This window comes from Talpa occidentalis, unplaced genomic scaffold (assembly GCF_014898055.3).
Source record: "Talpa occidentalis isolate TD23 unplaced genomic scaffold, MPIMG_talOcc4v2.1, whole genome shotgun sequence".
Classification (NCBI taxonomy): Eukaryota; Metazoa; Chordata; class Mammalia; order Eulipotyphla; family Talpidae; genus Talpa; species Talpa occidentalis.
The window spans coordinates 145,839,028-145,864,316 of record NW_026555331.1 but is presented as its reverse complement, the minus strand read 5'-3'; the positions used below and the strand labels follow the sequence as shown (position 1 = coordinate 145,864,316).

Genomic DNA, 25,289 nt, shown 5'->3' with positions numbered 1-25,289 from the left:
TCCTTGCCAACACGTGTTAGTCTCCTTTATTTATTTATTTTTTTTTACTATAGCTGCCCTAGTAGGTGAGAATTCCCTTTTTAAGTCCTTTTTTAAAACCAAAATGATGAATGACCCTTGATGGATGTGGTGCGCCTGTAGACACGTGCTCATCTACATAGTTACGCTGCATGGTAAGCTACGTTGCATGAATGCCAACGCCCCCCATCAGCCTCAACTCAACCGAGTCTTCGGGAAGGACCACGTGGACACACTGCTCCCAGGGAGGGGAGACGGCGCACACAGTTTAAGGTCACCAGGGCCGAGGGGTGTCTTCATTTTTCAAGGGAATAACTGCCCTGCACGTGGCACTGGGGACAAAGGACATGCTAGGGAGTCCGGCTCATTCACCCCCTCATGGGGGACAAGCATGGGGCTGGACAACGCAAAGCTCTATTGTGTTCATTTCCCGGGGTGGCCATAACAGCACCCCAAGTAGGGTGGCTTAGAACACCGGAAATTTCTTGTCCGGCTCTGGATCCTGGAAGTCTACAATCAAGACACCAGCAAGGCCGGATCCCTCTAAAACCTCCTTGGAGGGCGATCCTTCCCGGCTTTGTCCTGGCTTCTGGGGTGTGCTGGCAATCTTGGGCATTACTCGGCTTGCAGTGGCCTCGTTCCAACCTCTGCCTTCTCTGTCCTCCGGCCTCCCTGAGTCTCCGTCTTCATGTAACCATCGCCTTACGAGGACAACAGTCCTGCAGGGTCGGGAGCTCACCCTTCACCAGGGTGCCCCCCCACCTTTCCTAATTACATCTGCAATGACATATTTCCAAAGAAGGGGGCGTTCCTAGGTTCTCGGGGAGAGGACATATCTCGTAGCGGGGATACAGTTCAAGTCAGAACAGATATCTAACTCGACCATGCTTCTTTCTTTACGTCCCGAATTAGATGGCGATTGAGGGTGTAGCTTATTTATGTTCATAAATGCATATGATTCAGCCTAATGTTAGAAGGAACAACTCAAAATAATCTAGCTCTCATGCTCAGATCCTGGCCCACCCCCACAGCCTAAAGGCGACGCCCAGGGGAGTCTCCCAGTTGTCAGGACCACATCCTGAAGAGCAAACTCTTAACTGCTCGAGACTAGCCTACGCTGTTTGGTACTTTTTCAATTTTTAAGCAGCTTTGCCAAATGCATGTGTGTGGCTTTGATCAGGAAGCTGTGGGTTTGTGCTTAACCAAGGCACTTTCAACATTAAAAATTCAGAATCGGTGAGCACCAAAATATCTGTTGTCTGAGATATGCAGACTCGCTCGGCCCCCTCCCATGCCCCCAGGCCTTCTCACTGCCACCCCCAAAGCCACAAATATCCCCATCTCCAGTCACCTCCAGTTTTCTAGAACCTGGGCCGAAGCTCTGGGTCACCTTTTCCAGCCTCTCCCTGGAGGCTGGGGTGGAAGGAAAGGTTAATATCCACAGGGAGAGAAGACTCAACCAAAGAGAACATTCTATGGCTTTCTATTTATAAAGCAAATTGTTCCTCCGAGGAATGGCTTGAAGCCTTGGGTTCTACTCTTGGCTTTATGACTTCAGACCTCTGTTTTACTCAGCCTGTGAAGAGGGCGAATGTCTGCTGGAGTTACCTGGGCAGGTCATGTGGGAGCATGACGAGAACCACCTGTGCCGAAAGAACAGCCTGGATCTCTCCATTCGCCTCACCAAGTCCGACGTGCCAGGTCAGCTTGGGACAGGAGGGCTTTCACCTCAGAGGGTCCTCGTGGCAAAGCCAGTGAGGGGTCACGCCTGAGCAGCCTGTGCGTCCCACAGGACCCTTCACCTGTCTGAGTCTTGGTTTCCTCATCCACAAAACAGATACAGCATCACCCACTCCCTGGGGGTGGAAGAGACCACTGAGGCCAAAGCACCCAGCACAGGTCCCGGCCCCAAACAAAGGCCCATGGGCCCCTGGGTGTTCATCTCGGTCAGACCAGAGTCTCCCATTTCTTTCAAGACAGGTGCTTGGCTAAACAGGGATAACACCCTGTGGGTCCACCCTGGCAGCCCCCTCACGCCATCACGGGTGTTTCTCAGTGTCTGTGACCACGACTCACAGGGACACAGTTCAAGGCGGCCAGACCAGCAGCTCAAGCGTTTCCACTGGGTTCCCTGCCCGGGCTGCAAGGCTCTAGGGCAGGGGAAGGAGGTCCCTACACACAGACCGCCCCCTGCATCCTTGGCTCTGTAGCCCTAAGAGGCAGAAATCATGACAGAGCTTAGCAGGTGAGGAAACTGAGGCTGACAAGTTTGGAAACCTGCCAGCCCAGGCAGGTGGAAGGTTCTAGCTTGGGTTTGCCGAGCCCCAGACTCTGTGCTCTTTGCCCCCGCTGGGCGGCCTCAGGCCTGTGCTGTGATTCCGAGGGAGCAGGGATGTTTCTAGTCCCGAGAGCTGCACCTGGACGGTGTGGACATTTCAAGAGTGTTTGTGGAAGGAAAGGAAGAGAGAATGAAAGTGGGGGACCCAACCACCGGCCAGCACCACAGTACCCCGAGGTCCCCTCAGGGGACCTGCAGAGAAGAGGCCCCGACAAGGGCCCGAGACTCAGACTCCAGATGCTATAACGCCCGTGGAGAAAGTCTAGAGGCCCAGAGGCTGCGCCCCACGGGCCCTGGGCATCAAGGCAGGGCTGCTCCTGGCGGGGCAAGGGGAGAAGGACGGCCCCGAGGGGCCGGAGACGCAGCCTGCGGGTAGGGAGCCAGGCAGCCCCGGAGACGAGCTGGGCCGGGGGCAGGCGCGAGGCACCGTGCAGGCTGGACTCCACCGGGGCTGGGGCCCCGAGTCCTGAGCGCCTCTGGGGTATGGCTCGTCCTGCCCGGCGCGCAGCTTCTTCAGTCTACCCGGCTGCAGCTGCGAGCAGGCAGCAGAGGGGCTAAGGGTGGAAACCAGCAAGTCGGAGAACTGAAAGGCCCAGCACCCCAGAAGTAAGTGGCCCCAACTACCTGGGTTAGGTTAGGGCAGACCCTGCAGAACTGCTTACAAATGAGTGAAGGAGTGCGTGAGTGAATGAGTGAACACAGGAGTGAGCAACTTTAATGTAACTTGGGCAGGGGGGAAGCATGGGGTCACAGGCCAATGCGCAATGCAACTGGGGCCACACGTCAGGGGGTTCCAAAGACAAGCCCACTCTCTCAAGCAAGGCCAAGGGCCCCTCAACAGCTCCTCCAGAACAAAGCCCATGCCCTCTGGAAAAGCCTGGGTGCCCACGCAGATCTGGGTCTCCAGACTCGGCACCCCTGCCCCATTCAGGGACTCCGGAGCTCAGGAGCCCCCTCGGCGGGGGCAGGCAAGCTCTGGTCGCTTGGGCCCTGCGCAGGTCACTCTCCCCGCCTGGTGCACCCTTCCTTCCCTGTCCGCACCCCCTAAGAGGTCACCGGCTCCGGGAAGCCCTCTGCTCCCACACTGCTTGCCTAGGGTTGGTGATCTCGGCTCTGAGTGTCCCTCCACCCAAGGGTCCTCCAGCTGGGGATGTCAGGGCTGTGGAAGTGCGAAGACCAGCCTCTCTCTCACCAGCCCCGAATGCACCCCTCACACTGCCAAGTTCAATGAGCTTCCTCAAAGAACTCGGGGTGGTCGCCAGGGTCACCTCCGGCGCCTGCCTGACTGGGAGGGGAAGGTGGGCACCATGGCCTTCCTTTCAAGGAAGAGACTCCGCATCTCCCCTCCCTGCCTGTTCCCATCACCGGCACCCCCTCATCCCCCCAATCTCTCCTCGGGTACCGGCACCACCTCTGGAGTCTACAGCCATGTCTCTTTGCCCAGCGCCCGGCTCCCCACGCCCTGGGGCCGGCTGCAGGGGCCGGGCCGTCCCCCTCACGAGGGGGAACCTGAGGCTCCCGCACGACGCCTGCTCCCAAGGTCAGAGTGAGCGAGCCGCGGAGCAGGGTGCAGGCGGCTCCTAGAGGTGGTCCCAGATCCCCCCTCCGCACCCCAGGGCGGCGGCCCCTGGCGCTGAGACGCGCCGGTGTCGAGAGTCGCGCTCCGCGCCTTCCCCTCCGGGACGCCGGCCAAGGTGACCGCGGGGCCGGGCGCGGGGGGCCCTCGGCGCTTACCCTCCAAGGCCGCCTTCCAGCTGGTGCTGCCCTCGTAGCCCGACCCCGATCGCCGCAGCTGCCCCTCCGGCCCGCGGCCCTCGGCCTCCGCGGGCGAGCGCGGCCTGGGCGCGGCGGGGGCGGGCGCGGGGCGCGGGGCGGGGGCGGCGGCCGGCCCCGCGCGGGGGGCTCCCGGGCCGGCTCCATCCCCGGGGCTCCGCCGCGCCGCGCCCGCGCACCTGCGCCCGGGTGCGGGGCCCAGCCCGACGCGCACTCGGCGCCGCGCGCGCCCCGCGGCCCCCCAGGCCGGCCTCGGCGGCGAGGGCCCCGGCTGGCGCCGGCGGGGCTGAGCCCGGTCCCCGCGCCCGACCCGCCGCGCCCGATCCGGCCGTGCGCGCCGCGCCCGCCCCGACCCGCCGCAGCCTCCGCGCAGAGCCGCGCGCGGGCACTGGCGGGAGGCGGCGCCGGAGCCGGAGCCGGAGCCCGAGCGGGGCGGGCGGAGAGGGGGAGGCGCCGCGGGGCAGGGACAGCCCGCGCCCCGCGCCCCCGCCCGCGCCCGCGCCCTCGGCGGGAGGCCAGAGGCTGCGCGGCCGGGGCCGGGAGACGCGGCTTCTCCCCGGGGCCCCCGCCGGCCGGGCCTCTGGTAACGCGGAATGAACTTTCCGGCACGGCCGGGAGAGGCCCGAGGAGGGTGAGGGGCTTCCCCGGCGCCGCCGGGCTCGGTGCCCAGGGACGCGGAGCGCGGCCCGAGCAGAGGCCGGAGCAGGCGGGCGCGCGGCCTTTCACACTCGGGTAGCGCCGCGCGCAGCGCCGGCACCTCTGCCCTGGGAGCCGGCACCCCCGTCTGGGTGAGCGTGGGCACGAGAGGGGTCAAGGGCGAGTCTGAAGGCAGCGCCGGGCGAGTGTGCGGCGGCTGCTTTTCCCAGCCCGGGCCAGGGCCCCCGGGCGCAGCGCTCGCTGGCCTGCGCGCTCCAGGGCGACCCCCTGCCCCTCAGGTGCGCACTGCAGCCCCGAAGTCTTTGCTCGCCAACCTCAAAGCCCAGGCTTTTTGGCGTTTTCCTAGTCTGCCTGTCTTCATCCTCAACCCCTGCCCCTCCAAATGCAGCCAAGGGCTGTGAAGTCTCCCTTGTGAAGCCTCCCTGCGCGGTCCTCTCCAGGCCCACGGCTGCTGGCCAAGCACAAGTCAAGTCCATCTCTTGCTGACCCCAGCAGCAGCTGCCTGAGGACTCACCCTCTGGCCCTCCGAGGCAGCCTTCTACCCAGCACCAAAGGGGCCTTCCCCCAGCCTCAGGCCCTCTACCTATGGATCAAGTCCCATTTTTTACAGTCTACGAGGCCCTTCATGGCCTAAACACTGCTCTCATTTCAGGCTTCAGCTCCTTCTCCCCCTTCTCTGCTGGCCCCTTAATAGGCTTATTCTGGCCTTGTGACATCACAATCCCGCCACCCCTCTGTCCCCCCTACTCACACACACCCAGAAGTCAATGAAATCTCCTAAGATTAATGCGCGGTGCCAGGGAGGGCTTCGTTCTTGGCAGAAAGAGGGTGAGAACAGATCATTTATAATGACCCAGAGAAATAAGTAATTCACTTTACTGTCTCTAAGTTAATAACGTAGGGGGAGATGTCACCCCAAGACAAGGAGAAGGAAAATTAGGTGCTGGTAATAAAATATATATTATTACAGGCTGGCCTCTGACATAGTCTTCCTCAGGGTCAGTTCTCAGCTGCCAACACTCACACTCGTTGCCAAGTCCCGCGAGACCCCCAGACACTCACTACCCCATGGGGGCCACTTGCCTTCCAGGCCTTCCTCCCCGGCTTCAGGAAGTGACTGCGCCTTGGTGGCAGGTGGGTGGGGAATATCCTTGCAGGGAAGAAGAATCCTTGCCTCTTCTAGGTGAAAGCCTCTCTGTTCAATTTATGTTTCTCTCTGGACCACAGTGCACCTTCCCGGGATAAGTGCTGCAGATAAGGCGACTCCTCGTCCTGCCATTTGCAACAACATGGATGGAGTGGAGGGGGTGATGCTAAGAAAGTCAGTCCGACGGGCAAAGGCAAATACTGGGTGACGTGACTTCACTCATATGTGGAACATAGAGGCAAAAAAGCACAACTAAACCCTAGAAGTCTGAGTAAAGAGTTGAGGCTACCAGAGAGGGAAGATGGGGTTTGGGGGGGGCAGAGAGGTTCAGTGGACTAAGGTAGAGGACTGTGGGTGCCTTGGTGGTGGGTGTGGTTGGTACATATATCTGAAGGGCTACGAACTTGTGCCTCTGAATCACATGCAGTGTCCTACAGGAACCTATGTAGCCGCAATAAAAAATAATACAATTAGGGCCTCCCCGGTGGCGCAGCGGTTGAGTGCTGGGTTGCGAAGCTGCCCGCAGCTTCTGCAGCCCGGGTTCGATCCCCGGATGCTCCCCGGCCACAGGAGGAGGGTCCCACATGGTGCGCAGACCTCTCCTGCCGCCCGCTGCTCCCCTCAGCAGTGTACTTCGGTCCTTCTGCCTGCTCTGCTCCCCGCTCTGGCCCTGGTGAATTCTCTCACCCTCCCGCGCTTCTGACTGTGCCCAGTGCTTGTATAAATAAATAAATACATCTTTAAAAAAAAATAATACAATTAAAAGCATAAAAGAGCCATCCCTCTGTCTGCCTTTTTCTCCTCAGGTTCCTGTTGATGTGACTTGCCCTCCGCTGGTTCCTACCAGACCCCTTCAGGCCAGGTGATGACCTAGAACTTTTGCATCCTCAGCCTAACCCCAACGCAGTCCGTATTCATGACCCCAAGTCGCACCCACAAATAGATTGCTCAGAGCAGCAATAGTGGCGATGGTCAGGGAAGTTCTGATGCCAGATCCAACCTGGGACGCTTCGCCAACGACACTGTGGCCCAGAGGCCAACACGGGCTCGATCCGTTCCAGGACTCAGGCATCCGATGAGGATCATGGTGAGTAAATGTTCGAAAAAGCAAGTAATTTTGCGTAACCAGCAGTTTCCCTAAGTTGCCCTCAAAGATTGTTCTCGGGAGGGAAGAGAGTCCATGGAGTTAAAGGAGGTGAGGGTGCAAATGAAGGTGGGTGGGGTGGCAGGTTGGAAACCCCATGTGGACTTCCCAGCACCTCACCTGGGCCTGTGGATTCAGCCAGCACCAGCCCCTGTAAGCAGAAGCCAGTTTCCCCCGGGCACAATTCCTTTAGGATTTCGGGGCCTCCAGCTATTTGCTTCCATTGCAATGGAAAGTTGCAAGCCATGACCCCTGCCCCCACTCCCCACTCTTGATGTTTGACTTCCAGGTGAAAGGGAGGCTGTGCCACTTCTTAGAGAGATCTTGCCAAGGGGAAGTCTTTGATTCTAGAATTTGTCCTGAACATTTCTGTCTCCTGGAACAGGGTTAAGTGCTGAGATCAGCCCTAAAGGGCCCCATCTTGGCTCCTGTCTAAGGTAACAAGGGATTGAAGGACAGGCCTCCCCCAAAGCATGTCACTTTGGCACATGGATTATTTCAAGCTAAGGTCGATCAAGTTTCTGCAGGTTCATGAGAAACTTTTAGCACTCCCTTAACTACCTAGAAGAACAAAATTGGGGCTATCCCCCAGAACTAGGGTTTTAATCAGAAATAAACTTTCCATCAAAGTCTAGCCATATGGTGGGGCAAATATCTAATGACAGAGCATGAGCATGTGAGTCCCCGCTCCTCTCCCTGAAGTCCAGACCCTCACCCCATTCTTTAGCTCAGGATATATACCCCCATTTTTCCTCACTAACCTTAGAATTCACATTTATGTGGATTCCCTGCATGCACAAAATTTTTTTCCCTCCTACTAGTCTGACTGATGTTAATTTGGTTATTTGACCAGTCTGAGCAGAGCCCAGCAGGCTAGGGGGAAATTTCCTCTCCTCCCCCAAAGCATCCAGGTAGCCTTGGGCCAGAGGACAACAGGTGAGCAGCATCACCTGCACATGGTGAAGAGATGCTTAGAAGCAGGACGGGAGCCAAGTGGTGCCAAGGTCAGAAGCAAGGTCAGGTCTGTCACAGCCCTGGCTGTCACTTACTTCCCCAGGGTGTATTTATTCAACTTCCCTGTGCCTTTATTGTCCTCATGGAGACATCAGCACCTCCTCCAGAGGGTGGTCAGGAGTAAATGCGTTTGTATTTATAGAACACAAGCGATACCTGTCAATGAGCATCATTCTAAGTTCCAACCTGCTCTTGCTGTTTCCGGCCTCTTGGCTTTTGCTCAAATAACTTCAGCTTGTTGCAGATAATTCAGCATTTCCAGTGGCGTTTGACCAGACTCTCGGTCTTGGCAGATTGCAGGCCATGGGCAGAAAGGACATGCAATAACAAGGCTAGGTGGTTTTCTTGCACCTCTGTGTGTGTCTGTTACATTGTGGGAACAAACACACAACATAATATTTACCATCTTGACCATTTTTTTAAGAACTTTTTTTCAAGATTTACTTATTTATGCATACAAGAACTGGGGTATAGGCCAGAGGTGTGGGAGGATTCACCAGAGACAGAGTGGGGAACAGAACAGGCAGACTGACTGAAATACACTGCTGAGGGGAGCAGCGGGCGAGACAGGAGAGGTCTGCTGCGCCATGTGGGTAGCTCCCTGGCTGGACGGGGATCAAACTCATGCTGCAGAGGCTGAGGATAGCTTCACAGTGCTGTGCTTAACCCCTTGCACCACCAGGGAGGCCCCATCTTCTTGACCATTTTTAAACAGAAAGTTCAGCAGGATTCCGTTCACTCACCTTGTTGTACAGCTGTTGCTATCCTCCATCTCCCAAGCTCCTTGCATCTTGCAAAACTGAGACTCTCTACTCACTCATGAGCAACTCCCCATTCCACTTCCCTGGCCCCTCGCCACCACCATTCTACCTCCTCTCCCTGGGAGTCTGATTACTCTGGGGACCTTACAGACCTCAGCCATCCAGGGCTTGTCCTTTTGTGACTGGCCAATTTCACTTAGGATCATGTCCTCAAGGTTCAGCCACATTGGAGCCTTTGTCAGGATTTCCTCTAGATCTGTTTCTTTTCTTTTTTTTTTTTTAAGATTTATTTATTTATGCATAAAGAACTGGGGTGTAAGCCAGAGGTGTGGGGGGTGGGTGATAAGATTCTCCAGAGACAGAGTGGGGAACAGAATAGGCAGATTGACTGAAATCCACTGCTGAGGGGAGCAGCGGGAGTCAGGAGAGGTCTGCTGCGCCATGTGGGTAGCTCCCTGGCTGGGGATCAAACTCGTACTACAGTGGCTGGGATAGCTTCATAGTGCTGAGACTTTACCCCTTGCTCCACCAGGGAGGCCCCCAAGATAAATTTAGTTCAAAAGAAAGTAAGGGGTAGGGCCTCCCTGGTGGCACAGCGGTTGAGCGCTGGGTTGCGAAGCTGCCCGCAGCCTCTGCAGCGCCGGTTCGATCCCCGGCTGCTCCCCGGCCACTGGAGGAGGGTCCCACATGGCGCGCAGACCTCTCCTGCCGCCCGCTGCTCCCCTCAGCAGTGTACTTCGGTCCTTCTGCCTGCTCTGTTCCCTGCTCTGGCTCTGGTGAATTCTCTCACCCTCCTGCGCTTCTGACTGTACCCAATGCTTGTATAAATAAATAAATAAATCTTTAAAAAAAAAAAAAAAGAAAGTAAGGGGTAAAAGAGCATGTGTGCCCATTTGAGCCTACTAAAGGATATGTCTGTGCACACCTGTGTGTGTGTGCATGTGTGTGTGAGTGTGAGTGTGTATGAGCATGCATGGTTGTATGACATGAAGATTTTTGGGAGAATACACAAACATTGCCTGGGTGTTTACCACTGTACAGAGGAGATGTGGGGCAGAAGGAAGACTTGCTTTTTTGTTTTCTATCCTTCTGAATGTTTAATTGAGTTTAATTTTTGTTAAACATGAAGCACCAGGCCCCACCTTGGAATGCCATCCAGAGTGTGTGTAAGATGTTTACCGCAGAGACTGGGGAGACAGCTGCAGGCGTGGGGCCCGTCACCTGCCTCAGGAGCAATTGACCTGGAGTAGCCAGACTCTCCCTGGCCAGGAGCTGGGCAAGGCAAAGCCTCCTGCCATAGTTTCTCGGTCAGTGACAGAGACTGGGGAAAATTTCTGGGGAAAACCGGATTTGAGGAGTCAGAGGTCAAGACTGGGGATTTTCCTTCTTTACCTGCAACAGGCAGGGCTAGCCTCTTGGTGGGCCTGGATTCAGGGTCCAAAGGGTTTCTGGAGAGGTCTTGAGGCAGCTGTCCCTCAGGCGCCCTGGCCCCAAAGGTGCCCTGGAAATGCTTGCTTTAGCCATTCTCACCACCCACCAGTATTTATCCAAGATGACTAGTTGCCGTGCAGGAACATTCCGCCAGTGGCCAAGGCGAGCCAGCTCGACTGCAGCACCCTGTCTGTGTCCAGGGGCAGTGTCTACTCCCAGCTTTTCTCCAGGTGCTGCTCGCTGGCCCTCCCCACCATACAAAACCAGGAGCCCAGGGGACTACCCAGGACTCGTCACCAGGAACTGGGAACCATCTTCAGAGATACCCCATGTTCCCAAGATACATGAAAATCAAGCCAACAGGATTCAAAGATTCTTTTCTTCAATCAACAATGATTAGGCATCAGCTGGGTCTGTGTCAGGGCTGGGATACAGGGCCCAAGGGCACATTCGGTCCCAGGACTCAGAGGTCTGCAGGAGGACAACCAAAGGGTAGAAGCTCAGCCTCCTGATGGCCTCTTTCTCTTGCAAAGTTCCTGAGTGAGAGACCGCGCAGCCCAGCAGCTCACGCAGCACAAAGGTGGTGCCTGTTCCAGCCGGCGTGAGAGGGCAGCGATTCTTTAGCATTTTCCAGTGGAACCATAGTCTGCATCAAGAAAAGCTGGTCCTGGCCGAAGGGTGGACTTGAGACAAGAATGTCTTCAATAATAATCCTGCTGAAAGCGCTGCCTCATGCATTAGTGCTCTCCCTGGAGGGAAACTGGAGCCTGTAAGTGACAGAAAACTCCACTCACATCAGCTAAGGAAAAACACCAGATCTGATTTTAGATTTTTTCTCCTAATATTAAACAAAAATAAACACCGATTTTCTTATTTCAGTGTTAGTACATTGACTGTCTATATGCAAACAACTTTTACAAAATAACATTTTTTTAGCATTTGGCAGGCTGTCTTGCTTTGAAATACTTTTTAGTATATGAAAAATTTTTTTTTTTTGCAAAAGTGGAGTTAATACATTCTGCAGCTTGCTTCTTATGTCACTCCCTACAGCTCCATCACATTCCATTTTCTCTTCTGTAGAATTCCATACCATGGAAATACCATCATTGTTACCTTTTACCTTCTCATTGATGATCATTTAAACTATTTCTGTTTTTTGCTAGTACAAACAACACTGCAACAAACATTCTAACACACCTGCTGGTGTGTCCTTGTGGAATCGTTTCTGTGAAAGAATTTTCTAGAAGTAGAATTACTGGATCAAAGATTCCATGAACTGGTTCAACTTGATTTTTAAGTGAAGAACACTTTATGATTTTTAGGTGAAGAACACTTTATGAGTGCACAGTCTGCAGACCAGAGGAGCGTAAAATAATACACGAGATTAATTATTCATCGTGAGCTGTGAAGTGTGCCCAGGGATATGCTTTTTGCTGTGGGGCTCAAACCTGGTCAGAACGGACTGATCTGCTTCCTCATTAAGACAGGAAATGCACAGAGCAGGAGCCCAGGTCGGGGTCACCCTGATCCTCCTGATGTGCCGGGCAAAAGGGTTTCAACAGCAGCTTCGGGAACTGGATGCACCAGTTAATAAACCGTAGAATGATCCTTTCTCGTAGCCTGAGAAACCCACAGTGGGTAATGTTCCAGAGAGCGAGAACAGCGCCCCCAAGCGGCGCTTGGATGCAGCACTTGTCTTCGGACAACCAGGGTGGATCTTTTTATCTGCTTGGACACTTGGTAATGATTTACTCTGGAAACCTCTTCTTCTTTTTTTTTTTTTTTAGATTTATTTATTTATGCACACAAGAACTGGGGTACAGACCTGAGGTGCGGGGGGTGAGAGGACTCACCAGAGACAGAGCAGGGAGCAGAGCAGGCAGACTGACTGAAAGACACTGCTGAGGGGAGCAGTGGGCGAGACAGGAGAGGTCTGCTGCGCCATGTGGGTAGCTCCCTGGCTGGGATCAAACTCGTGCTGCAGAGGCTGCAGCTAGCTCCACAGTGCTGTGCTTAACCCCTTGCACCACCAGGGAGGCCCCAAAACCGTAAGTCTTAGTGAGTCTAAGAGTCTTAGTGGTCCCGTGTGGGGAGTGGCAGAAAGCCCATGATGTGTAGCTGCGCAGTTTTCCAGACAAGGGCAGGGAGCTATGCGCATCTCATCCAACCAATGGGCCCTCCAGCCAGCCAGCACCCGATTCTCAGTGCCTACCTCGGGTGGTCCCATAATTACCGATCGTTCAGCCATGCGTCCCAAGTAATTGGAACAGGCACTTTGTTTGAAGGGGAGTCAGGTGGTAAGAAATAAAACCTTAGTAGACGAGGGGGGTGGTGAATACATAGTACAGACACTGGAACAGCTCTGGGCTGAGATTTAAAGAACACGCAGAAGTCAGATAAACAGTCTCAGATTTCAGGTTTTCTCTGCTTCCACAGCACTGACACTTGGGTCTGAATGACACTTCGTTGCGGGGGGCTGTCCTGTGACTCCCAGCATGTTCAGGCATGTTCCAGGTGTCCCCGTGCTGGAGGACAATAACAAAGCCCCCAGATGTGACAATCCTTATTTTCTCCAGAGCCACTGCCACATTCGAACATTGGTAATTCAAGGTCTTGGGAGGCCTCTGTCCCAAAACCAAGCAGCTGCCGTGGGCCCCAGGGGACAATGGTTATTATTAGGAGTCTTCCCTCATCCAGACCAGCAGCCCGGATTTGGCTACTGTGGGGGCAGGATGAGAAGCCCACCAAGGCAAGCAGGGATAGGAGAGGCCTCCAGGGACTGGAAACTGCTCAAACAAGGAATCATTACTTGGGTTCCGGGGTGGCAGGGAAACTTTCCATAAAATTGGAAGCTCTGGGGCTACCCTGCCCAGAGAGAGCTGGAGGGAGAAACTCCAGGGTAGGGCCTCCTGGTGGTGCAGCGGGTTGAGTGCAGCATCATGAAGCTGTCCGCAGCCTCTGCAGTGCAGGTTCGACTCCCTGCCAGCCAGGGAGATACCCACATGGCACAGCAGACCTCGCCTGTCTTGCCCACTGCTCCCCTCCGCAGTGTCTTTGGTCCGTCTGCCTGTTCTGCTCCCTGCTCTGTCTCTGGTGAATCCTCTCACCCTCCCGTGCCTCTGACCTGTACCCCAGCTCTTGCATAAATAAATAAAATCTTAAAAAAAAAGAAGAAGAAAGAAACTCCAGGGTAGGGGCAGGTTGGAGAATTTGGGTGTCTGCTTGGTGAACATCTGAATCTGGAACTCGTGACATAGTGTGCGGAGGGGGAGGGGAGACAGACAATAGACCCTTTAGGTGAGGATGTTGACTGTGAGGGGGCAGGATGAGGAGAGAGGGGAGTGGCTGTGTACTGAGAGGGTGGCCAGGGCCCATCACTGAGTGGAAAAGTTTCAGCCTGAAAACAGAAAAGGACCAAGTGTCTTTTCTAGCTCCATGAATCTCACACAGTGCCCAGCACAGAAGCAAATGCTTCTGGCAACAAGGCAGCTGGCTAATTTCAGCCCTAGTTGAGCTGTTAATTTACCACATGGCCCTGAGCAAATCACCTCCCTAGTGAAGTCTCAATTCCCATCTGGAGGAGCTGTTTCAGGGCTGAACTGAAGCGAGGTCTATGAGCATTTAACAGTGAATACATGCAGCCTCTGCAGCACAAGTTTGATCCCCGGCAGGCCAGGGAGCTGACCCACATGGCGCAGCAGACCTCTCCTGGCTTGCCCACTGCTCCCCTCAGCAGTGTATTTCAGTCATTCTGCCTGCTCTGTTCCTTGCTCTGTCTGGTGAATCCTCTCACGCCCTGCACCTCTGGCCTGCACCCCAGTTCTTGTATGCATAAATAAATCAATCTTTAAAAAAGGAGAAAAAGAAAGAGAGCTGGCTCGCAGCAGCCAATTTCTTGTGCGGTGACAGACTTAGGGGTACTCAGCCATTTGATTCTGGTGCCAGGACATGCGTGACTGAAGCAGTTCCACTAGCTTACCAACACGTGCAAAGCTGTTATTTTTTGTTTTTTTTTTAAAGACTTATTTATTTATACAAGAACTGGGATGTAGGCCAGAGGTGCGGGTTGGGTGAGAAGATTCAGCAGAGAGAGTGGGGAACAGAACAGGCAGACGGGCCCAAGACACTGCTGAGGGGAGCAGCGGGCGCACAGGAGAGGTCTGCCGCGCCATGTGGGTATCTCCCTGGCCGGGCCGGGATCGAACCTGCAATGCAGAGGCTGCGGACAGCTTCACAGCGCTGCGCTCAGCCTCTGAGCCACCAGGGAGGCCCTGCTATTATTTATTATTATTCGGTGTTATTAGAGGTACTGAATTGTACCGCTGTGCGCATCCTCAGCTACTCTGGTTGCCTGGCAGTGCCCTTGGGCCCGGGGCCGCGCCTCGGAGGCCCCTGCTGGGCCGGTGCTCGGTCTCCCCGCGCCCCCCACCCCCAGGCTCACGCCCTGAGGGGCGCATCGTCTCTAAACAGCCCTGGCGCAGCCAAGCTGGCTCTCCACCGGGTGGCGAGGCGGCGCTCCGGCTGCGCGCAGCTCGGGGTCCTGGGCAGGCGGCGGGGGCCGGGCCCTGCGCCCGGGAGCGCCCCGGGAAGAGCCGGCCAGGGGCAGGGACAGCCCTCGGGAGCCACGTCCCGAGCCCGGGGCGGACGGGGACGGGGCTGCGGTCTGGCCAGCGCCCCACTCTGGCTCCCCCGCCTGGAAGCGCCGCGTTCCCGGAGGCGCTGGGGCAGCCCGGCCGCGCGCGCCGTCCAGCGGGTCCGGCGCCACCTGTGCCTGTGCCAGCGCCGCCGCCCGGTGCCGCGAGCGGGGACTGCGGCGTGTCCGCGCCCACCCCAGCCTGCGGCTGCGGGGCGCACTGGTCAGGGCGCGGCGAGTGCTCTGGGGGCGTCTAGGCCGGACCCCGGGGGGTGGGTGGCCTCGGCCCCGGGGCGGCCAACATCCCAGTCCCGCTCCGCGCTCGCAGTGGCTTGTTTTTCAAAAGGGACCATCCGGGGCCCCTCGGGTCGGGGCTGCGAACCCACACTCCGCGTGAGGCCTGCGGGTGTGGAAGCTGATCTGGCGCAGGGAACCCCGCTTGGTAAGAGCTGGGGAAAGCTTTCAGGCAAACGAGGGCAGCGAGGGAGTCCGCCCGTGGACTCGGAGCCCAGAACAGGGTGGGGGGAGCGAGGTGACCCCGGGGGCCAGAAGCTCCAGGGGTCCGGGTTGGGCCTCCACGCAGGAGCCTTTGCTCCACGGAGAGGGCACCCCAGCTGCAGGCGCTGAAGGAGGAGGGGTTGGTCCAGGGCACAGAACTCCGAGGTTTATCCCAGGCTGCCCCCCTCACCTCTACCCTCACCCCAACCCGCCCTCCCTTCCCTCTGCCCTCACCGGTTCACTTGCCCCAGGCACACGCCCCGAGCCAGGGATGCTGCAGCTGGGCAGGCGCTCAGAGGGGAGAGTCCAGCGTTTTTGGGCCACCCTCGTCTTCTAGGGGTTTTCATGCAGCTCCCAGTTGCTCTCTTGGTGGGAAAGCACCCCCCCCCATTTAAGGAAATGGCCTCTTTCTGCAATCTCTGGCCTCCCGGAGCCCGGCCATGACCTCCTTCCTCCCTTGGTCTCACGCTGAGGGCAGGAGCAGAGGCAAGAAACTCTCCATGAGCTGCACTCGGTGAGCCGCAGACGGGCGCGCTTTTCCTGACTGCTGGGCTCCCTGGACCTAGACTCTGGAGCACGTAGCACCCCTTATCCTCAGCTTTGGGTCTTTGCTGGCGTTCTTGGGCAACAGAACAAACCCCTCACCCATGCGGGAGCAGCACATTAATTGGCAGCAGGTGCGAGAGAATGGCGAGAGCTATCAGGGCGCCGTGCGCGTCTGTGCAAGTTGCTCACTGCACAAGGGCGCCTGGGCTGGGGCCACTGGGACCTGCAAGTCAGGTCTTACCTGGCCACAAATCCATGCCACCTGGCAAGTCTGTGTCTGCCTGGAGGAAAGGACACTATTTGGAAGTCCACCTGCTCTCCCTGAGCCTGCCCGCAGAGGCACCCTTTTCTTAAATCTCACGGTGGCGGAGCTCTTTGGCACCAGGGACTCCCCTCGGAGAAAAGGCTCCTGCATGGAGGCCCACCAGGATCCCTGGAGCTTCTGGGGCCCCTGGGTCACCTCACTTCTCCCACCAGCAACAATTTCCTCAGAGGTGAGAGGGCAAACCTTTTCCAGTGCTTTCGATCTCCATCAAGGGCACTGCGGGGCAATGATGGTGGTCTTCTCAGGAGCCTAGTAATTTGCCCTAAGGGTTCTCTGGCAGAAAACATGTACTTCAATATTCTGCTGCTCTGTCCTGGTTCCTCAAGCCAAGGTGTGCGGGGGGCCCCCCTCAATCCTCTCGTTCCCAGAATGCCTCAGATGCGGACACAGCTCTAGACTGAAAGGTCACTGCGCCGCAGGTGGGCTTCTGCTTCCTCCAGCTGGTTGTGGAATCTGGGGAGTTGAGCAGCTTTTTGAGTTTGAAGTGGGACAGTGCGGGGCTTGACAGTGGTTAATCTCCCAATCTGGGCCTTGAAATTCCTGTAAGGCTCTGCGTGTGGACTTACCGTCTGGAATATGTAGGCTGGGTTGTCGTGGTCACAGAGCGGACTGGGGTCTCTGGCCCCTGGAACAACAGTGTCTATTGCTTTATGGGGAAGGCAGGACTTGGCCCCATGATTGTAAGAGATGTGAGACTAATCCTTTTTTTTTAAGATTTATTTATTTATGCATACAAGAGCTGGGGTACAGGCCAGAGGTGTGGAGGGGTGAGAGGATTCAAACAGATACAGAGCGGGGAGCAGAACAGGCAGATTGACCAAAGTACACTGATGAGGGGAGCAGCGGGCAAGTCAGGAGAGGTCTGCTGCGCCATGTGGGTAGCTCCCTGGCCTGCCGGGGGATCGAACTTGTGCTGCAGAGGCTGCGGACAGCTTCATAGGTTGCGTCTTAACCCCTTGTGCCACCAGGGAGGCCTGGAAGTTTGCCTTTTTACAGCATTTTCATTCACCTCAGCCAGAGCTGAGCAGCAAATCTCCATGTGGTCCAAAGATTCACAATGTTTTATGCCTGATGTCTTCTGTCTCTCATTCTGCCATTTGTCTGGCCCACCTCCATCACGCTACCTTATTATCTATTTGCATATTATATAATACAAGTTATTACATACAATAATTATATATTTGCACCATCTGTTTTATATAATACATATTATGATCTATACTAATTCTTTAATTGTATGATTTAATATACATGTATGATTAATTTCTATCTTGTATTATGTGGCTTTATATATAAACATATAAACTTTATAATTGTCAATATACCACTTTATAGACTATATGTGTATATAATAATATGCACATATATCTAAATGACATGGCACACAGTAGGGACTTTTCAGTCTACATTATAGAAAGAACAGTCAGATACTTTTATACTTTTTTTATACTTTTATAGAAATAAAATGGGAAATTTTAACAAACTATTTAAACTATTTTTAATAGATTTCCTTCACAGCAGAAATATTTTGTGGCCTCCCACTACCTGCAGGGTAGAAGCCCCCCTTTTTTTAAAGATTTATTTATTTATGCATACAAGAACTGGGGTACAGGCCAGAGGTGTGGGGGGGTGAGAGGATTCACCAGAGACAGAGTGGGGAACAGAACAGGCAGACTGACTGAAACACACTGCTGAGGGGAGCAAGTAGGGAGATAGGAGAGGTCTGCTCCGTCATGTGGGTCACCTCCCTGGCTGGCCAGGGATCGAACTCATGCTGCAGAGGCTGTGGATAGCTTCATAGTGCTGTGCTTACCCCTTGCACCTTGCAGGGAGGCCCAAGCCCCTTTCTCTTTGCTTTCTTGCATTTGCACTTTAGCATCTTCTAGAAGGCTGAGCCGTTGTGCCGCAGGTGTCCCACTCCACCGGCCGTGCGCCCTATGCCCCCTCCGCCCACCCTCTCTGTATCTGACGCTGTGCTCATCACCACGTGTGGCTGCAGCATCTGCACAGGCGTTCTGTTTGCAAAGCAACCCCATGGCAGCACCGAGAGTAAGGCCCAAGGTAACCCCCCAGCCAGGCCCAATGTCAGGACGTCGGGCCCCCTGTGTCCCTGGGCTTCTCAAAGGCCATGGTGGTTACCAGTGTCATCATCTGGGCTGAGGAGGTCCTCACAACTCCCGCTTTCCGGGCAGTGAGGGCATTGCAGACGCTCTCTGGGCCACACTTGGTAAGGACGTGAGCCCCATCCCCACCACCAGTCAGGCTTGTACAAGATGCCCCAGGCAAGCAGCAGGGCTGTGGGTCACCTGCCATTGCCACTTTGCTCACTGGCGCCATCTGTGGGCGAGAGATGGACTCGGGCCCCAGAGTCCCTAAATGATCAGAACCACGGTTTGGACCAAGGCCTGAGGGAAGATCCAGGGGTGAGGTGTGCTGGCATCGGGACTGGCAGGAAGGGAGGGCAGCCATAACAGGGTCTCCCTGGGGATCGCCGTGCTCATGCCAGACCCCGTCCTGTCCAGCCTCTGAGACAGGTCTCAGGGGCAGGCTCCCTCTCCTGAGGTGGGCAGAAGGAACAAGTGGAGGCAGGTGAGCGGGAGCCGTCACAGAAGCAGAACAGGTTTGAGATGGACGAGAGCCTGGGAGGACAGGAAACCCTACACCTCACACAGGTGGTCCCAGGCCTCAGGCAGGGCACTCCGCACCCCGGTCAGGGCAGGGAGTCCCAGACTTTCAAGGAAACCCCACGTCTTTGTCTGCAGTCCAGTCACCTCTCAGGGCCGGGGACAGGGCCTCAGGGGGGCTGCTGTGTGCTCTGTGGACAGCTGTGACCGGCTGAGCCCAGGGGCGTCCTCACCTCAGCTGATGTGAGTGAGGGAGCATCCTGGGGTGAGCACCCAACATCCCTGCTCCTAACAGTTAAGGGAACAATACTGAGGTGTGGGGACAGCCTGGCTGAAAACTAGCCACGACTTTCCTGTAAACTCATTACCCCAAGTCTTTCCTGCTTCTTCCTCTTCTGAGGACAGAGGGACTTTTTGTCCTAAAAATGGAACTTTTTGTCCTAAAAATGGAAATGTTGCCAGCCCCAGGGGAGAGTTGAGTGCTTTGTTTTTAAAAGCCTAGGCTCATAAAATTATAATAGCAGAGGTTTGGGAGAGAGGAAGGCTCCATGGACTGAGTCCAAAGAAAAGGCTAGAATGGAGGTGACTGGGGACAGGTGTTCCTGAGTGCCGGGACCTGCCTCCACAGGGCGGGGAGGTGGCAGGGCCTCAGCCTGGGGAAGCGACGAGCAGATATGTCTCAGCACACTGTCCCTGAGAGACCTGACTCTGGGGTCCACCGGGGAGTCCAGACAAAGCCTGTGTTAGTCGGGGGTCTAGAGAAACAGAACCATCGAGATGAGTAGGTGATAAGGAGCTGCCTCGCATGGAGAAGTCCCGGATCTGCAGTGGGCCACCTGGAGACAGGAGAGTTGAGACCAATGTCCCAGCTGCCAGCCCCGCACGTGAGGGGAGTGGGGAGCAAGCCCTGAAGAAGGAGAGCCCAGACCTAGAGGCTGCACCGTGTCAGGCAGAAGCAGCAGCAAAACAGGGAGCCACGACTCAAGCAGGGGCGTCCTCATTCAGCACACGAGTAAGCCCTGGGGTCCTGGTTTATTGGTTCGGGAGAGGAGCCTGGGAAATGCACCAGCTGGAAGCAACTCTCAGTGACGGTCTCATGTGCCTTTTTTTTTTTTTTAAGATTTATTTATTTATGCATACAAGAGCTGAGGTACAGGCCAGAGATGCGGGGGGTGAGAGGATTCACCAGAGACAGAGTGGGGAGCAGAACAGGCAGACTGACTGAAATACACTGCTGAGGGGAGCAGCGGGTGAGACAGGAGAGGTCTGCTGTGCCATGTGGGTAGCTGCCTGGCCGGGGATAGAACTTGTGCTTCAGAGGCTGCGGACAGCTTCATAGGTTGTGTCTTAACCCCTTATGTCACCAGGGAGGCCCTCACATGCCTTCCTAAGTGACGGCAGGGCTGGACCTTCCAGGTCTTGGGAACCTAAAGGTGGCCTTTCTGGTACCTGAATGTTGAGAAGCCTGTTGCTGCCCATGAGGGGCCTTTGGGAGGCAGCGGCAGGACAAGCGGGGTGCAGAATAAGAAAGGAAGAGGACAAGATCGAGCTATGAATAGTTCTTTCTGCAGCGTCACTAGGGCCGGGCAGTGGTGAGGGCTGCGGCTCCCCGACCCAGAGGCTGAACTTGGACACGCGGGCTCTTGTCTGGAAGTCCAGGGAGGTGATCACCAGAGCACCTGCCCAGATTCCTCCCCCCGGCAGCCCATGTGGGGATGTTGGGGCCACTGAGACACCACCTCCCCCTCAGCCGCAGGGGATCCTGGAAGGGAGGAGGTGAGATCAGGCAGAGCAGGAGCTGGAGCCAGAGGGACGGCCCAGGCCGCTCACCAAGACCTCAGGGGAGCGGTAACCCCAGGCCCGCACGGGGTGCGGTCTACGGGGGTGGACGGCTTTCCCCGAGGCGTCGTCACCACAGACCAGGGGTCCGCCGCCCGTGATGACCGGGACCGTGGGGGACAGAACTGGGCCAAGCTTCAGGGTGAGGCTGATGACCTCAGCAGCTTCGGGTGGGAGACGGGTCCAGGGTGTCCAGGGTGTCGGCAGAAGGCCAGGGGCTGAGCGGCCGCGGGGTCAGACAGCAGAGGGCGGTGACTCCCGGGCTCCAGCCTCCTGCTCCCCACGGCGAGGGGTCCTGAGACTTCCCAGGCCGGCCCTCTCAACCCGCTGGTTCTGGGGGGGCAGTGCTGGCAACCATGGGTTCTTATGACTGGTAGCAAGGAGATGGGGCAGGTTGGGGTTCACATCTCAGGGCCCCCAAGCAGCTGGTGCCTCCATCAGGGAGTACTGGAAAAATCTGCCAGAGTCTTGCATTTGAGACACATTTTCTTTATTTTTTTTTAAGTGCACTGTGACCCTCCCTCTGTCAACAAGATCTGTCAGGTTTGAAAATGAAAGTAATTTGCAGGGAGTCGTCTCTGGACGGCTGGTGAGTCCTGAGAATCCGTCTGCTGTTAGTCTGTGTCAGTTTTAGAGCCACTGGGGGGAGCTTTGCGATGTACCTAGTCGTGTGGTTTCCGCTCTCAAGTGTTTCCCTTAATTCCCTTATTAGTGCAGCTAAAACCCGATCCCATCCAACTGGGGAGTGACATTAGCTGAGGCGGAGACGTCTTCTGAGATCCTGCTCTTCTCTCCATGGCCCTCTGGGTCTGAAAGTGGTGGCCGTGCGGTTCGCCCCGATTGTGTGAAGAGTCACCGCCTTCGTCTCGCCACCCGTGTTCTCCAGCTGTTAACAACCACCCCTGATGAGACTGCAGGTTCCCGCGTAGCGCCGGCGGCCGGGGACAGGCCCGGGCCTCTCCCTCCTCCCTCGCAAGGCCGACTTAATTTGGGGGCCCCCCCATGCCCAAGGGCTCAAGAGCGGAGCTTCTTTGCAGTGGGCTGATTGGGCCCAGAAGGGGAGAAGGTGGCTTCATGCCTACATCGGGGGGCTCAAGGGCACATATTTGCCCTTCGCTGCTCCTCGATGCCAGCTGTGGGGCTCCTGTTCACCTGAGGGGAGGGACACCCCGAGGGGAGTGGCGGTGCTGGGTGCATGTCCCCGTGCCAGCTCCGCTGCATTCTCCCCTCCCCCCCATTTCTCCCCCACCCTTCCCTGCCGGCCCCCATCCAGGTTGTTCCAGGCAGGGGGGATGAGCCGAGGGGAAGGGACATGAATCCACAGGGGAGCGAGGTCGCCCCAGACGCTGCGCGCACACGGCGTGGAATGAGGTCCCCGTGGGCTGCGTTCTGTGGGATTCGACGGTGGCGCTGCCGGCACAGGCGGATTCTGTTTGGACATGCAGAGCCGGTGACTCAGGAGCCGATCTGCCCGGCGAGGCTGTTTCCACGCCGCCTGGGGTGAGCCGCACGCAGCCCTGCAGCCCGACCTCCGCGCCGCTGGGCACCCCACTCCAGGGGGCGGGTGACCACCTGGCACTGCCTTGAGCAGTTCGTGTGTCAGAGCAACAGAGATGAGGGGGCCGGGGTGAGGGGGGCAGGGGTGAGGGGGGCAGGGGTGAGGGGGGGGCTGGCTGAGGAACCAGGAGGCTCCATAGCAGGGTCCGCACCGCCTCCCCAGCCCCGGCTCCAGCCCCTGACTGCAGGGACCAGGTCAGCCGAAGGCCACGAAGGAAACTCTGGGGAACCAAGAGGAGGAAGGGAGCCGGCCGCAGGGAGGGGAGAAAAGACGCGTTTGTGGGACGACATCCTGGCCGTCCCCCCAGGACTCTCCTCGAGGGGGAGAAATCACGCCAAGCAGCCCGGACAGTGCACTGCGGGCGTCCTTTAGTTCATAAATACTCACAGTCGCTGAGGTGACGACCTCCGAGAGCCCGGGACCGGCGTGGCAGGTGGTATTTGGGGTCCCAAGGATGATTTTGTGAGGCCAGAGACGAACGCGGAGCCGCAGTCAGCCGGTGAGGTGCTGGCTGAAGTCGGGGCTGGGGCGGGGAGGACGGGGCCCCACGGGCGGGCGGCATGTGAGCTGCAGACGGTGCCCAGGAGCTGGCCGTGCAGAAACCACTCCTGCCCCTCACCTGCGCGCCCGGGAGCCCTGGAAGAACCAGAATGCCAGCGGGTGACAGCCGCCAGGCCCCGGGTGGTTTGCTTCCTCCCTGAGAGTCTGCCGGGACGTCGTTTACACCCTGACAGTTCTGGGGCCCTTGCAGGCTCACGGGGCCCCCTCCATCTCCCGCGGCAGCCAGCGTGGGCCAAGGGCGCCTGCCGGAGCCGCTTCCCGCAGCCAGCCGGTGACTTGGAACTGACCTTGGAAGGGATTTCTGCGGCCCTGGGGACTCAGGACATTCCTCAGCCACACAAATGACAAATGAAAAGGGGTTCGGCCTCATTCACAGCTAAAGAAACGCAAGTGGAGATGTCCTGTTCTCACCCGGCAGGTTTGTGAACACTAAGAAGACTGCAGAGGCCGGAGGAGACGCGCACCCTCACCCTCTGGGACCCCTCACCTCTGGGACTGCGCGCCCAGTTTGAAACGGGCCCACCCTTGCGGGCATCCTGGTCTCATGGGCCTCTTCTGAAGGTATCAGATGTGTGAGTTATTTGGTTTTTTAAATTTTTTAAATTTCTTTTTTTTTTTTTAAAGATTTATTTATTTATACAAGCACTGGGTACAGTCAGAAGCGCGGGAGGGTGAGAGAATTCACCAGAGCCAGAGCGGGGAGCAGAGCAGGCAGAAGGACCGAAGTACACTGCTGAGGGGAGCAGCGGGCGGCAGGAGAGGTCTGTGTGCCATGCGGGACCCTCCTTGGGTGGCCGGGGAGCAGCCGGGGATCGAACCGGCGCCGCAGAGGCCACGGGCAGCTTCGCAGCCCAGCGCTCAACCGCTGCGCCACCAGGGGAGGCCCCATGTGAGTTTCTTAAAAAGCAGTGTGCAAAGATGGTCCTTAAATTGTCACCGTGCCACCTGCGCATGACTAAAACCCAGACTCGAGCAGGCTGAATGCTGATAATGGAGACCTCCGGGTCATGAAACCCGGGGCCTGCCGCTGTCTACACTGGGTGTTTCTGTGATATCTGAGTTTTGTCCCACCGGCATGGATTGCTGTTGTGAGCAAAAGAAAAGGATTTCAAAATGCGGGAAGCTGGCAAGGACTAGAGTGAATATTTGCGTGGCGCTCCTCCTGGCGGGCCAGCATCTAAGAGCCTGGAAGCTTTCGGGTCATTCGCCTGCCTGAAGCCTCCCAGTGTGGAAGTGCTAAACAGAAGGCGTGGCCGGGACTGCGTGGAAGGCCGGCTTCACCCCAGGGCGCCCAAGCCCAGGGAGCGCACCCAGCTCGGACGCGGGCTTTCTACCACCTGCAGGCAGGAAGTTATGTACCAACATGTGGCCAAAAAGGGAATGAGGGATACTCCAGGGTCCCATGAACCCACAGAACGGAGCAAGCAAGCCTCAGGAGGTGCCGGAAGCAGAGATACTGCAGGGCCCCGAGAAGTAACTTAGGGGTCGTCTCTCTGGAGAGAGCTGTCTCTGGTGGGAGCTGTGGCAACTCCTGGCTCTGGGTCTCTCAGATCAAGCTCAGAGGCGAATCTGACTGGAACAGCCGAGTCCATGACAGTGCGGGGCGGGAGTGCAGAGACCCCCCACGGGCGTCTCCCGAGCTGTCCCCACAGCAGCCCTCCGGTCGGGTGGCTTACATCGGTTTGCCGGAGCTGCCGTCACGAAGGATCACGGACGGAATGGCTTCAGCAGCAGACACTCATTTGCTCCCTGTTCCGGATGTCGGAAGCCCAGGATGACCGTGCCACCAGGGCTGCTGAGGAAGAAGCGTGCCAGACCCCTCCGCTCTAGCTGCTCCAGGAGCTTGGGGTCTGGTTACTCACTACGCTTGAGGTGAAAGCTGTAAGACAAGAGTTGGGGAAGGAAATTAGGTTTAATTGGGAGCAGCCTCCTGAGGATGGCAGGTGGTAGAAGATCCCAGTCCAACGACTAGCACCTGGGGGCGCGCCCTGGGCTTGGAGCGCTGGGGTGAAGCCGGACTTCGGGGCAGTGTCCACCGCGCCCTCCGTTTGCAACTTCCACCCTGGGAGGCTGCAGGCCGGTGAAGGACCCGAAAGTTGCAAGGGGTTCAGATGCTGGCTGGCCAGGGGAAATGGGGGGCTGCTCTCTCAAAGGCCGTGCTCCTGAATTGGGGGAAGCAGCCTGGCATGGGGGAGTACGCGGAGCAGGGAGACCTGAGTGTTGAGCCATCAGCAGGACGTCAGAGAAACAGGCAGGGTCTCCAGGAGCCGCATTCACGCCCTCTCCGCCCGGCTGGCCCGGGCCAGGCCTCCCCAGCACGGAGGCCTGTGCCTGTGGCTGCGAGGCTCTGCCTGACCCCCCGTCTTACTTCTGCCTGCCTCTTGGTTTCCGCAGGTGCCTGGTTTTCTGGTTTGTCTCCCCG

The 25,289-nt window shown here is 57.0% G+C and overlaps 1 protein-coding gene and 1 long non-coding RNA gene across 3 annotated transcripts in view; one reads left to right on the top strand and one right to left on the bottom strand.

Annotated features, from left to right (window-relative positions):
• CLEC2L (C-type lectin domain family 2 member L) overlaps window positions 1-4,276 on the bottom strand; it is a 10,953-nt gene extending 6,677 nt beyond the window's left edge. The window contains 2 exon segments of the mRNA XM_037514316.2: window positions 4,091-4,228; window positions 4,231-4,276. Of these exon segments, the coding sequence (XP_037370213.1) occupies window positions 4,091-4,228; window positions 4,231-4,276 (184 nt within the window).
• LOC129145362 (uncharacterized) lies at window positions 1,661-25,289 on the top strand. Of its 2 annotated transcripts, XR_008550881.1 has the most exons (8): window positions 1,661-1,719; window positions 6,740-7,020; window positions 7,982-8,081; window positions 21,254-21,337; window positions 21,461-21,665; window positions 22,022-22,248; window positions 23,286-23,439; window positions 25,262-25,289. It is a non-coding gene; the product is annotated as an uncharacterized LOC129145362 (long non-coding RNA). The 2 variants fall into 2 exon arrangements; XR_008550882.1 differs by lacking the exons at window positions 23,286-23,439; window positions 25,262-25,289 and adding an exon at window positions 22,469-22,678.